This window comes from Rattus norvegicus, chromosome 1 (genome assembly GCF_021556685.1).
Source record: "Rattus norvegicus strain SHRSP/BbbUtx chromosome 1, alternate assembly SHRSP_T2T, whole genome shotgun sequence".
NCBI lineage: Eukaryota > Metazoa > Chordata > Mammalia > Rodentia > Muridae > Rattus > Rattus norvegicus.
This window is the reverse complement of record NC_141534.1, coordinates 253,448,243-253,462,457: the sequence shown is the minus strand read 5'-3', so window position 1 is coordinate 253,462,457 and position 14,215 is coordinate 253,448,243. Positions and strand designations below refer to the sequence as shown.

Below are 14,215 nucleotides of genomic sequence, written 5' to 3'. Positions count from 1 at the left end.
TAATGACATAGGTGGTAAATTCCTAACTGAAAAAGGGCTTCTCACACAGAATCCCTGCTGTGAGCATAAATTAGACTTCTGAACTTGTACTGTGCATTTCTGGTTGTGTGGTTCTGGGGAATAGACCCAGGCCCGTGCATGCTAACATGGAGCCCCACCCACAGCCTGGTCTATTGTTTGGCTTTGGGGTGTAATTTCTTAGTAGAGGGCTCATCTATGTCATACATACATCCTGGACCTGTAATTCATAATTAAGCTGCAAGACTACACTTAAAACACACACACACACACACACACACACACACACACACACACACACACACACCAGCTTGTAGATTTAGAGCAACTGAAACCCTGAGTGCCTCTACTTCCGTGTCTGTCAAATCAAAGCTCTAACATCAAATAGGATTTTCAAAGGGATTAAATGGCAATCACGCTTTTGAAAGCACTCCACGTGAGGTAAGCCCTGGGTAAATGGTAGCTATTAAGCCCAAAGTGGTCATCAGAAAGCACACCGTTTTATACGACGCTAACAGAAAAGCCGAACTCTAACGGAATGGCTTGAGGTGGCTACTCTTAGCAGACTCTCAGGTTTTTATGTACTGTTTCCATTGCTATAAATAAGTCTGGGCTGGAGTTCCCCACCTCACTCTCTCCTGAGGGGATCCACAGTCCAGCTGATGTTGTTTCTGCCCTTCAGGCAGCACGAGTAACCGATCGAGTACACGGAGCCTTCTCAGCGTGAGCAGTGGAATGGAGGGCGACAATGAGGTGAGAGGCGGGACTTCCTCTCCGCCTGTCTGGTCTCCGGGGGTCGTTTTATCACAAGGGAAAGGAATCCAGGGGGAAGGAAGTGATCCACAGAAGGTCACGTGTTATGGGAAGCCATTTGTATGAAATACCATAGAATGGGCAAATCCAGAGAGACAGGATGAGGGGTGGTGGCTGGTGGGGCTGGAGGGTGGAAGGAATGAGGGGGTCTGGGGTTTTCTTTGTAGGAGAGGAAAATGTCCTGAGATGAGTTAGAGGTGGAGGTTGCGGGAAACTATGAATGTTTTCCATTCATTTTACTTTGTAATGATTGACCTTTCACTATCTGAATTTTGCCCCTGTATAAAGGAAAGGGGTGGGGAGCATAGCCAGGGATAGGCAGATCCATTCAGATTCCTCAATCAGAAGTGGGTGTCTGCAGGAAGGAGCTATATGAGAGTTGGGGATTCCAGGGGCAGCATCATGCTGGCCCCAGATCAGAAGCCCGAATCTTGCTATATGGAGCTATGGGATTGTCCTATATGTCCCAGAGCCCAGAATATATAGTCTCTGATTTCATCCCCCTCTGTACACTGGCCTTCCCTGAATTTCTGCATGAGGAGTGACATGCTGTCTAGCCCAGAGTCTTCTGAGCTGAGTGAGAGGTTCAGCTGATGTAGGGTGTGGCCCCATTCCAAGTTGGGCTGTTTGTGTCAGTGTCTGTCCTGACCTGGTGACCAGTGGCTGATTTGAGCCCAAGGGATTATGTGAGTCACTAAGAACTCTGAAGACTCAGGAGAATGGGCATAGGGAGAGCACTCTCGCAAACTTTCAGGCAGTACTGGTGTTAGCAGATAGCAGGCCATACTTGGAGAAGCCAGGATTTTGAGTTCCGGAAGTTTTTGGTTTTTTTTTTTTTTTTTTTCTTTTTTTTGGAGCTGGGGACCGAACCCAGGGCCTTGCGTTTGCTAGGCAAGCGCTCTACCACTGAGCTAAATCCCCAACCCCGAGTTCTGGAAGTTTATAATCATCTTAGTAACGTTATGTTCCTTGGCAACAGCAGAAGGATATGAAAAACTGCCATTGCCACCGGTTTGACCCTTGGTTTGGGGACAGCCAAAGCCTAACAAGGGTGGGGGGCTATCCCCCGTTGTGCGGCTGTGGATGCCAATGTGCTTTGTACAGCATCACCTTCTTTTCTCATCTTGCACTCTGTAGGACAATGAAGTCCCTGAAATTACCCGGAGTCGTGGCCCAGGTCCTACCCAGGTGGATGGAGCTCCAGTTGTAACCGGAACACCCGTCGGGATCCTTGAGAGACCTCCTAGGGTGCCTCCTCGAGCTGCTTCACAGAGGTAACATGGAAGTCCACATGACGTCATCTTCATGCTCTCTTAACTGTAAGGGAAAGGAGGATTTAGGGACATCTAAAGTGACCAAAGGGCAAGGACACAGTCAATGGAAATACTGTAGTTCGTGTACTTCAGTCTCTTCAGTAGACAGCGATACTTTATTCCCTCGCAAATACCAGTATGCCATGACTTTTGCTTTGCTTGGTTTTGCCCTTGATTTAAAGCAATATTTATTTATATATTTTAAATCACATGTAGATATGTGCGTCTGCATGTGGGTATATCCACGTGAGTTTACATGTCCGAAGAAGCCAGAGACCTGGGCTCCCCCAGAACTGGAGCTACAGACCGTGGTGATGGGTGCTGGGCACCACACACAGCTCCTTTGGAGGACCAATAACTGTTCTTCCTGCGGAACCATCATCTCTCCCGCCCTCCAGCTCTAGGTTTTTTTATTTTTTATTATTTTTTTGAGATAGGTTCTCACTATATCCTTCAGGCTGGCTTCAAACTCTTAATCCTCCTGCCTGAGCCTCCTGAAGGTTAGAATTACAGGCACGAACCACCACACCCAGCTTAGCTGCTCACGCTTTATATACTTAAATAACACACTTAAGTTTACGTTCGTAAGCGAAGGACCTTCACATGACTATCAGCATTTAAAATAATCTTTTAGATATCTGTTTTAATGTTTTCATTTTCACGTCTGCATGTGTCCATATATATACACAGCACCGCATGTGTACAGGTGCCTTTAGAAGCCAGAAGACGACATTGTTCCCCTGGAACTGGACTTACAGGCAGCGTGAGTGCTCTGAACCAAGTTTGGATCTTCTGGAAGGATAGCAAGTGGTCTTAACTGCACAGCCATCTCTCCAGCTCCTGAAACGAATTTTAACTTTTAATGCATACGTGTGTATGTATGTGCATATTCGTGTGACGTCTTTTTCACTGAACCGTGAGCTTAGCCATTCTCTATACGGGCCGGCCAGTAAACTCCCAGGCTCCTTCTGTCTGCCTCTCCTGCTGGGATTATAGGCTTGTGTTGCTGTGCCCTGGATTTTATGTGGGCGCTTGGGTTGCAAACTCAGGTCCTAATGGTTGCATTGTAAACACTTTAACAAATGAGCCATCTCCCTAGTCCCCTTAATTTCTATTTGTCTGGTTAGAATTACGTTCATAGTATTGAATTCACTGTATGGTGGGTTCTGGGCTTCTTGGGAGCAGGAGATAAAATTAGAAGGGAAGGCAAAAAAACATCCTGGTCTGGGGCTGTGGGGTGAGCCAGACTCTGGAGTGGCCCTGGGGTTAAGTGTCCTGCTATCACTCATCAACTTGGATGAGTTATTTAACATTTTTGTGCCTCCACATTCCTGTCTATAAAATGGGGTTACTATGTGAGCTTCCTCACGGAGTAGTAATGACTGTGGCGGGAGATGAAGACTATGCGGATATATTTGTACAAGAGAGGGATAGACACCTGGGGTTTTAAAGATGAGCCCAGGCTAGAGTGACTCACTTGCTGGGTTCTTACTTCCGTTTGTGCTCACTGGGTACAGGGGCCTCTGGAGGAACATTCTTTATGGTCTGTGGAGTGAAAGAAAGAGTGGCTCAAGCTGACTAGTGAGGCCGTGCCTCTCTGTTTCTCTCCATCTTGGCCTTTGCTATTTATTGCTTTCCCAGCCGCTTCCAGCGACATTCCTCTACTGACACCTGCTGCACAAACATCTGATAGCCCCACACTATGCAGCAGTCATAGGCTCGTTCCCCTGGTGCAGCCTAGGGGATGCACACGAGGGTATTCCTGCTCCCAGAGGAATGCATGTGATAACCCCAGCCCTTGCCCTGAGTTTGTATGATGTGGCTTGAAAGTCCCTATGTACTCGGTGGGGGTGGGGCTTGGCAGGAGCGATCCCGGTAATAAATGCTGTTACTCAATGACTGCTTACTATGTGGCAGTGCTTATGTCAAACACGCTCAGTGCACGGCTTACTGCATGCTCTCCAAAGCCTGTTTATGCTCATCGCCTCTTGCAGGGGTAGAGCCTGAGGCTGGGAAGTGGGCGGAGAGATACTCTGATTGACAGCTTGGATCTTCTAGTCATTATGTTACACATGGCCAAGAAGGTCTAGGTGTCAGAGAGGAGGAGATCCAAGATCCAAGACTTTATTTCTGAAGGTTGAGGGCTCTGGAGCCACCCTGTCTTGATTGTACCAAGACAGGAGGTGGCAATCTTGAAAATGTAGCCGTAAGCTCATGTAGGGATTTTGTTATTGCTGTTGATGTCGTTGACATTGTTGTCAATGGAAAAGGAACAGAGAGGAGTCAGGAAAACTACTGCCAGATATTAAAGGATTAGAAGGTGGGGCACATTTAACTGTGAGAATGTCTTTTTCACTGAACCGAGAGCTTAGCCATTGGCCATACCGGCCGGCCAGCAAGCACCCAGAATCCTGCGGTTTGCCTCCCCTGACAGACAGACACGCATTGCTGTGCCCTGGATTTTATATGGATTTAACTGTGTGAGAAGGGAAGGGAGACGGACTGTCTGGGGATCTGGGAAGCATGTTACGATAAAGACAGGGAGAACTAAAGCACACTGCTAAGGAAAATTGGTATTTGTGGAGTCCTGTAATTAACAGAACTTGAGGCTTGTGTGCATTTTGGTTTGAAAAGGATCTGCAAATAGGTGCTTGCGTTGTAAGGATGTGTGCAGGTTTCTGGATAAAAAGAAGCAGCCTTTGAGTAGAGAATAAGGTGGGATGCTCTCTGACCATCTTGAATGGCTGATCTGCTGATAGACACAAGGGAGGGTGGCTACATGTCCCCAGCTCCCTCCCCTCTGGGAACCTGTAGTCCCATGTTCTCTTCAACATTCTCTTCTTCCTGGTGCAGCCTCAGTCCCTCGTGACCCAAGCTTTGGTTCGTGCCTCTGCAGGTTCCACATTGTCACTGGCAGAGCCACAACCACTGCCAGCAGACAGCCTGGTGCCTTCTTCTCCATCTGTACCATCTACTTCCGGCTGTTGGCTGGGGACCTGAAATCACATGCACCATGGTATCTCAGACACAGCCTATAAAGCGCCGAGCCTACCAAGCGAGCTACCTTTCTCTCCCTACCCCAAACCACTTCCTCATGAGTTCCCAAGCCTGGGACTCCACCTGGATTCACAGCTCCCACGTCCAGTGTCTCTCCAGGCATTTATCCATTCGCCCTGTCAGTGATCATCTTCCCACCTTCTAGCATCTGGTTCATTCTTGAGGCCCCCCACTTACCTCCCTGTCCCCCCAGGTCCCTCCTCTACACCATAGTCAAGGGCACTTTCTAGAACAGAAGCTTCTGATGTCATTTCCTGTAAGAAGCTCTGAATTGGATTCTGTGTACTTTAGTGTGCCCTGGCCTTGTCCAGCCACAAGCCTGTGCTCCACTACGTTTCATGCCTTAGACAGTCTCAGAAATGTATTGTTTCTCCAGTACATTTTCTCCCGTTACCTGAAAGTTTCTCCTTCTACTCACTTCCATTGTGTGTACATTCTTTCAGACTTGGTCCAAGCATTCCTCCTCTAGGAAGCCTTTCCCATGGATCTACACTGAGTGACACTTTGTTTCAGGTTTTCTAGTCTGTTATATCCCGTGCTACAAACAGTGTTTCTATTCCTCTCCTCAAGTGGATCTTGAAATTGTGTGTGTCCCTGTGAGGATAACCTAAGGGTCTCTGTTTTGTTTTTTGCTCTTTTTTTTTATTTTTACACAAGTATTTCTTTGGCCTGGAGCTTGCAGAGTAGGGTGACTAGACCACAAGCCACAGGGATCCTTCTGTCTCTGCCTCCCCAGGGCTTTGATTGCAAATACCCCATCACGATGTACCCAAGTTTTACATGGGATTCAACTAAGGTCCTCGTACTTGTACAACAAGTGCTGAATCAAATAGGCTGTCTCCCAAACCTAGAAATTACTTTTGAATGATTGTTTTTTAATTCTCCCCAACGTCTGGTATACTAACAGACACAAATTGGGAACATAACAAATACCTATTATGAAAGTGGTGTGGTTATGCGTGGGTTGGACTTCCTAAGCTCTTGCAGAATTAGCCATCAAGCCAGATGTGGTGTCTGTAAATCCCAGCACTCTGGAGGCTGAGGCAGGAGGATTGCCAAGATTTTGAGGCCAGTTAGGTCTGTGCCATAAGAGACTGTTTAAAGTAGATGGTGTGTACATGAAGGCCTAGGAACCTAAACCTCGCTTTCAAAAAACATTGTCAAGATCAGTGTTGCTGGGTTCTTGAATCAAACATCACCAGTGAAAACTCACCGGATTAGGAGTGGCCAGGGTGCAGCTGTTTTCAGCTTCTTAGCATCGGATCGGAGAAGGCAGTCTCTGCACAAACCACTCCCAGTTTGGACATACTGTCCTTTAGCTTCCCTGGTTCTGTTATACCTGCCAACATGAACCCATCTCCCCGGGACGGGGCTTCTGATCCTTTAGTGGAGCTGGCCAACGGAGCAAATCTAAATTGATGTACTTGCAGGTGTGTTAGTGCAACTTCGAGGTGAGAGAGGAGACCAGAGGGCGATGGGACTGTCTCATAGAGGAAGGCAGACTGTACGGTTCATGAGGAAAGGTGTCAGACTAGACTGTTCATCTTTATAGTGAGATTTCTCAATTAACTTTCTGATTGCTTACTCTAGGCCAGGTGTGGTGCTGCTAACTAATTTGCATGTCATCTTGAAGCACCCACATTGCATTGATTGGGCAGATGAGAAAACATGGTCGTTGAAGTTGACACACACACACACACACACACAGAGAGAGAGAGAGAGAGAGAGAGAGAGAGAGAGAGAGAGAGAGAGACAGACAGACAGACAGACAGACAGACAGACAGACAGAGAGGAGAGACAGAGAAAGGGAAGAGGGAAGAGAAGACAGAGAGAGGAGAGAGAGAGAGATAGAGAGGAGAGAGAATGAGAGAAACAGAGGGGAGAGGAGAGAAAAAGAGGAAAGAAAGGAGAAACAGAGATAGAGACAGAAAGCAGGGAGGAAGAGAGACAGAGATAGAGAGAGACAGAGAGACAGAGACAGAAAGATACACAGAGAGAGACACAGAGAGAGGTGGGAGAGAGAGTGGGGGAGAGTTGTATATATGAACATCCATGCATAGATGTACCTTAAGGTCTGAGCTTCTCCTGTCACACAGGATGGTCTCCTGATTTTGCACATTCTCTGTCCCATGCACACACACACACAGTATATTGAGGCCAGATCCTATTACCTGCTGTGTGCCGCACACAGGATGTGAATTGTGGGCAAATGTTTGCAGAAAGGAAGGAATTGCCTAAACTTGCTTAAGAGGTGTGGCCTGATCCATAGTTCATAGGGCAGGAGCCTTGAAGAGAGACAGAAGGAAGGACACCACTCCTTTGTTTTCACTGAAAAAAGCCCAGCAATTCTGTGACCAACGCACAGAGCCCTCCTCTCCTGTGGGTATCTGTGGTTATTCTTTGCTATGTCTGACTCCCTCTCTTGTCCCCAGGACACAGCCTCTTCTTTCCCAACTCTCGTCACTTCCTTGACCTCTTCAAAAGCGCTGTGCGGGAGGCATTTAGCAAATATTTACTCACAGATTAACTCCATCCTGGTCTACGCGGCTCCAGGGTTACACAGCTCAGTTATGGTAACCAACAAAGCTCTCTTTCTGGACATTATTGATTTGCTTCCTGGAGACTAAATATTGGTTTTACAGCACACACATGGAAGAACTATCTGTAATCATTGGGCCGATCTGTAAATAGACCCACCCTGGTCTACCTGGAGTGTCACTTAGGACCTTACAAAGATCCACGCAGAAGAACATGAAGAGGGACTTTCAGGTGGGCAGCACACAGTTGGGATGGCAGCGTTCCAGTGAGGAAGCCGGAAGCAGGCACTGGAATTCTCTGTCCCTCTTTCTGCCTACCTCACTACAATAGTGAGTTCTACCCAGGCTGCCTATTGGAATTGCTGGCATTTAACATCTAGGCCTTATTGTTATATAGATACAGCACGGTCAACAGAAGACAAGAGACAGCTGCTATTGAGAAGATAGTGTGCTGGATTCATGGTTCTCCAGAGCAGGGGGAAGGGGGCACCACACCGCAAGTGTTCATACTGGGACATGCACATGTGGGTCAGGGGGCAGAGGGGACAAGGGTCAGAAATCAGCATGGGCCTTTTATTGTGGTTCCCATGAGAAACAGTAAGTTAGGGCAGGGTCAAATAGACCTAGGGTCACTAGTTTGGATGACTTCAGTAGGCACTGAGGCAGTGGGACTATCTCTGTTTGTCTGCAACCTGACCCTGGGGTGAGAAGGGCAAGTTGGTAATGGTTCCAAGGAAGTCACTGGGGCTTAGGTAACTGTGAGAAATGCAGTCCCTCCAGGGTCAACAAGACCCAAGGGTGACAGAGCAACAGAAAATGAAAGACATAGTTAATTCAAGGGCTTTGTGACTGGGAGACGGTGGAAAGGCCTTATACTGAGCTCAAGAGAGTGTGATAAACAGAGGTTGCCTTAGTTAGGGTTTTACTGCTGTGAGCAGATACCATGACCAAGGCAACCCTTATAAAGGACATTTAATTAGTGCCGGCTTAGAAGTTCAGCGTTTCAATCCAGTATCATCAAGGCAGGGAACAAGGCTGTGTCCAGGCAGGCACGGCAAGGAAGGAGGTGAGAGTTCTACATCTTCATCCAATAGAAGCCAGGAGCAGGCTGGCTCCCATGTGGCTAGGAGGAGGGTCCCATTGACCACCCCCACAGTGCCACACTTCCTCCAACAAGGCCACACATCCTAATAGTTCCACTCCCTGGGCCAAGTGTATTCAAACCACCACAAGGATGGAGCTTGGGCACTAGCATTTGTCACTACCTCCACTGGTGGTCCCTATGTTCAGGGATCAGAAGCTATGGCATCTATGTCATGAGACATTTGTAGTCTTGTGTCTTGACTCCTTGACCAAAGACAGTGTCTTTTACATGTCACTTCAAATTAGCCACAGGTTGTGGATACCCAGGAGCTCTTTGATCTGGTTAGTTGTTTTACAGAGTTGCTTTATTTTTCGTCACAGGCCTCTAACCCGGGAGCCCTTCCATCATCCTCCTCCGCCAGTTCCACCCAGAGGTCGCTGATTCCACCTCCTAGATCCGGCCTACTTCGGGACTTTTAAGACTAGCCATTCTCAGCCTCTTGATGAAGTCTTCATATTGAGTTTTCTGCATGACTATGGACCTGGAGACCCACTGTCACTGGTGATGGTGTAGCCCTGCTGGTTTGGGTGATCCTTGAAGACATTATTAAGGCATGAGGAAACCTGAGACGAAGGCGACTTTGTTCAATGTCACCAAATATATTGGTTCACATTCTTATTTGCTGAAAGGATGAAAATACTCACCTCTCCTATCCTAGAGAGGGAGCTTACCAAGACCAATGGGCATGTGCTTAACAAGTGAGCATACTGTAGGAAACATCTATCAGCCTGTACAGACCTGGTAGTGCAGCTTAATTTCTGGAAGTGATTATAGCCCTTCCAGCAGAGGTAAGAAGGGACCTAACTTTGAAGTAGTTCTTTCACAGTCTATGTTTGTCCTGGGACTGGTCACATACGACAAGCTGAAAAGGGGGTTAAGCCAGACTCTTGCTCCACTGTGCCATTTGGGGTCCCCCAGAAGTGTGAAACAGGTGGCTCTGTCATCACCCTCTTTGAATGTGTATGTGTATGGTGTGTACATGCAGATGTGTGTCTGTATGTCTGTGGGCATATGTATGCACCTCTGTGTGCAGACTAGAAGCAATGTTGGAAGTCTCTGTCACTCTCTGTTCACTGAGGCAGAGCCAGGCTCTCGACTGAACTCAGAGATGACTGGTACAATTAGTCTAGCTTGTTCCAGGGATCTCCTGGCTCCACTCTCCCGGTGCTGAAATCACAGGCAGGTTGCCATGCCCCCTCAACATCTGTGGGATACTTGGGATCTGAATACTGGTCCTCATGCTTGGACAGCAAGCACTTTATCTACTGATCCATCTCCCCAGCCCCTGTCAGCACACTTTGTGTCTTTAAGAAGCCCAATCCCCTCCCTCTCATAAGAATTCTCCAAATGTAGAAATAGAGCCATACCTCACTATCAGCCTTCTTGACATTACCCTCGTCTGTATCTCCCAGGCATGGGACTATCAGCTACTGCCTTCACTTTGGGCTTTTGTACCTCAGAATGCTGTCAAACTAGTTGTGTTATAGGAAATCACTGAAAATGATCAGAACCAGAATATAATATGGCCTTTATATGTCTTAGTTCTAGCTATAAAGAAGGAGCAGGACCCTTAATTATTTTTCTCTCCTGAGGATCTTGAAGAAGTGACAGAAAGAAGCTAAAATATTTTCTCCCCATAACAATATACTGTTACTACATACTGTTACAATCAACCTGGTAAATATGTAGAGTACAGAACTGTAACCATTTTATGAATGTTGAGTTCCTATTATATAAATCTACCTTCAAACCACAGATCCTTAATTTTAGCTATGTACACGGTAAAGTTATCAGAAGGGGTCCTTTTAGAATACAAGTAATGTCGTTGTTTCTCATGAAACCTTTGTCCAATCCCATATAGATATATATTATTATTGATCTGTTCAAGTGTATTCTTACTGGATCCTTTTCTCATAATTAAAGGTTCTCCTTTCAATCTCTTTCCATGGTCCAACACTTCCTGGGTTTAACTTCTGGGGGACTCTTGAGTTGTTATATAAAACCTGCCATTGATCATGTCCACCATGGGAGAGTATTTTCACAAAGTATCTCACAGAGAACCTGGAACATGGTAGCCATTCTGGAAGTGTCCCTCAATCCTCCTGTCACTTGTTTGGGAGACGTAAGAGAATATCATGTAGAAGAACAAAGATGACATCAGTGTGGTTGTCCTGTTCTTTATCATTCCCCATTTTGAGAGTTTTGATAAAAGAGTTGTATCTTGTTATCTTAAGCCCCTTTTGGCTACCAAACTTAGGCTAGTATACATATTCTGGTGAACTTTGATAAATAACAACATGGCTGTTTGTGCAATGTTTGGATATATTATTACATTTTATTCTTATATCGAAATAAATAGAAAACAAAATTCAAAGTGCTTTTTGAGGAGCCTGGGTCTAATGAACATGATGCTTTTGGGAGGTACATAGAACTGATCAGAGTTGGGTGTGGTCAGTCTTAAGTTCTCAGGAGATATTCCCTGACCCAGCAAGCTGTTGGAGATTGGTTCTAATGCTTTGATTCAATCAGGAGTCTGAGTGCCCAAATGCTAAATAAAGGTCCTCCTCCCCAATTGGTTTTTGATCAATCGTTAAAGATGCCAATAGCCAATGACTAGGCATGGGGTGGGACACTTAGAGTTGCACAGTCTAGGATGAGAGAGGAACCAGAGAGATTCGTGATGGCTCTGGGAAGAAGAATGGAACACAGAAGTGGCAGGAGATAAAGCCAAGTAGTCATGTGAGATTTCATTCAGGTAAGTAGTCACTGGCCACTTCCCCGATTGGACCTGGGGTAGCAGGGGAAGGCTTAGGAGCCTTTGAGGTAGCCAAGCCAAGGTATTTAAAATAAACTAGTGTGTGTGTGTGTGTGTGTGTGTGTGTGTGTGTGTGTGTGTGTGTCTGTGTCCGTGTGTGTGTGTGTGTGTGTGTGCACATGCATGTGCATGCGCATGGGTGATCCTCTGGGAGCCAAAGTGGTGTAGCCATAACTCCTGCTACAGCAAGCTGGTTAGCTGTGTGAGGAGGAAGAGGAGGAAGAGGAAGAGGAAGAAGGAGGAGGGAGAATCCGGATGAATCACCTGTCACCTGGATGGTATTACTGAAGTTTGTTCTTAATGGTTAGAATATTCTAATTACCTAGAAAGAGAACCATACCTGAAGCACTCATTTATTCGTCCTTTACATACAGAACACATTTAGGAATGCGTTATATAAAATAAAAACGCGGATTTTTTTCTAATGCAATGAGGACCAGAAGCTGAAAATAAACAGGTAGATGAAGATGGTCTCCAGATCTTCTCTGGCGCATGGATGATAGCTTCTCCACTGCCTTCCTTCCTCCAGATTTTACCAGGGAGCTCAACAGACAGAAAAGCAATGGTGATGTTCACTGCAGCCTCCGTCAACACAGTCTGACAGCACTTTTCCTTATCATATGTTCACTCCTAGACACAAACAACCAACTACAGAAGCAACAAGGTACAAAGACTGAGAGACTAAGTATGAATGAGAAGTTGATGTTCCAAGCAAATCATTTAAATTGGCATATTTAACGGATTCTGATGACTCCTCCTGCTTTGCTGTAGCCACACAATTATTATGCATCTAGACCACTCTAATGACTGATCTAGCAAATCAAACAGATAGTTACTCTCCCAGTCCTTTGTTATTAAAAACAAACAAAGGCGAAGGGGAGCCAAGCCAGGTCAGTAACAGCCCTAGAGCTGGGGTTTTGAGATTCCTTTCCCACATACTCCAAGGAAGCAAGTGCGTATCCTGCGCTCCTCCGCAGGGAACAGTGTGTGAGAAAGGCGAGTAATTAAACCTGAAACTGGAGGAATCTGACTATAAGATATTTGCTTTGGGTGCATATGTAAATTGTTTTGGTTTCCAAGCATGTTATTAAGAATATAAAATAGTTTTCATTCATTCCTGCTGGCCAGACATGAGGCTTCCCAGGGTAGTGGGAGGATTAGTGGGAGGGTAAAACACGGATTTAGAATTCTCAGACACAACTTGGAATTCATTTTCTCATAGAAAAAGAAAGGTTCCCAGGCTAGCCTGCCAACGCTCGTCTCATCCACAGAGTGGAAGGCAGTTTTATTTTTCTGTACCCGAAGAGACAGTGTGGTGTTAGGACGGGAATCTTTGCTTGGCAAGCAGGAAGCTCTGCTTCTAGTTCAGTCAGCTGCTCACTGCGTGAGCCCACATCATGATGTCACAGCTGTGCACTCCATCACCTCTGAAACTCACAGCTTTGTGCTTGGTGTCCAGGTGGCTCCAAGTCTGAGAAGACAAGGCCAAGGCAGGGAACCCCTTCTGAAGGAGCATGGAGGCAGCCTATTGGAGTCATCACCACCTAAGTAGCTAGGATCTTTGTGTGGGGGTGGGATGGGTGAGGAGAAGAAGAGGGCAAGGAGACGGCATCGAACTCATGGCCTACTTTCCTCATGTTGTGTGCGTGCTCTACAATTGTGAAACCTCCAGCCCCAGAGCTTCATATTATGTGACACCTGGTGTTTCTTGCCTTTAATCATTGTAATAGATTAATTAATTAAAGAAAAAAACCACTGGGTGAGGGCAGAGTGTGGTGTTGAGTCTCTACAATCCAAGCAGAGACAGAAAGATTATGAGTTTGAGGGCAGCCTGGGCTACTTAGTGATCTCAAGATTAGCCTGAATTACATTGAGATTCTATCTTAAGGAACTCAAACCAAGCAAAACCAAACAAGAACTCAGACAACAAAAGCCAAATAAAACTGAGTCAGATACAATGAAATATGAACCATGCAAAGAAATTAATGGACTTGATTGCTCTGAAGTCCCCAAACTAGAGTTTTTCTTCATTTGTGTGTCATGGGAGGTGGATGGGGTGGGCAGATTTCTGTCCCACAGCACAGTTGTGGAGGTCAGAGGACAATTTGTAGGGCGGGGTTCCCTCCTCCTACCATGTGGTTCCCAGAGACCAAACTCAGGTTACAAGGATTGAAGGCACCTTGGCCCTCTAAGCCGTCTTGTCTGCCCATATAAATAAATGTTTTGACTGAGAGCTTCCTAAAGAAAGAACTCAACATGATAGCAAATTTCTAGAACAGTTCAGCCAGAACAGGAAAACTTGGAAAGTGGCAGGAACTCTCCCCTCATCTTCCTGAAGTGACTGCCAAGACAAATAGAAAGAAGAAGAAGAAAAAGAAGTTCAAGGAGGCAATGTGCCTGTAAGGTCCAGAGTTTCCAGGCCAGTCTAGGCTCTATTGTAAGGCCTTGTATCACAATGCAAAACCAAGTAACAAACACTCTAGTCATCAAAAACTGGTCATGTATGTCAGTGACAGAG

General features: G+C 46.2%; 1 protein-coding gene across 9 annotated transcripts in view; it reads left to right on the top strand.

The window, feature by feature from the left end:
- The window catches only part of Pik3ap1 (phosphoinositide-3-kinase adaptor protein 1), a 154,102-nt gene extending 140,637 nt beyond the window's left edge, over window positions 1–13,465 (top strand). For 4 of the 9 annotated variants that reach the window (XM_087551242.1, XM_087551222.1, XM_087551216.1 and 1 more), the window contains 3 exons: window positions 701–771; window positions 1,969–2,105; window positions 9,203–11,256. In XM_087551242.1, the coding sequence (XP_087407368.1) occupies window positions 701–771; window positions 1,969–2,105; window positions 9,203–9,263 (269 nt within the window). In that variant the 3' untranslated portion in view covers window positions 9,264–11,256. 9 annotated transcript variants of the gene reach the window in all.
- The last annotated feature ends 750 nt before the right edge of the window (window positions 13,466–14,215 follow it).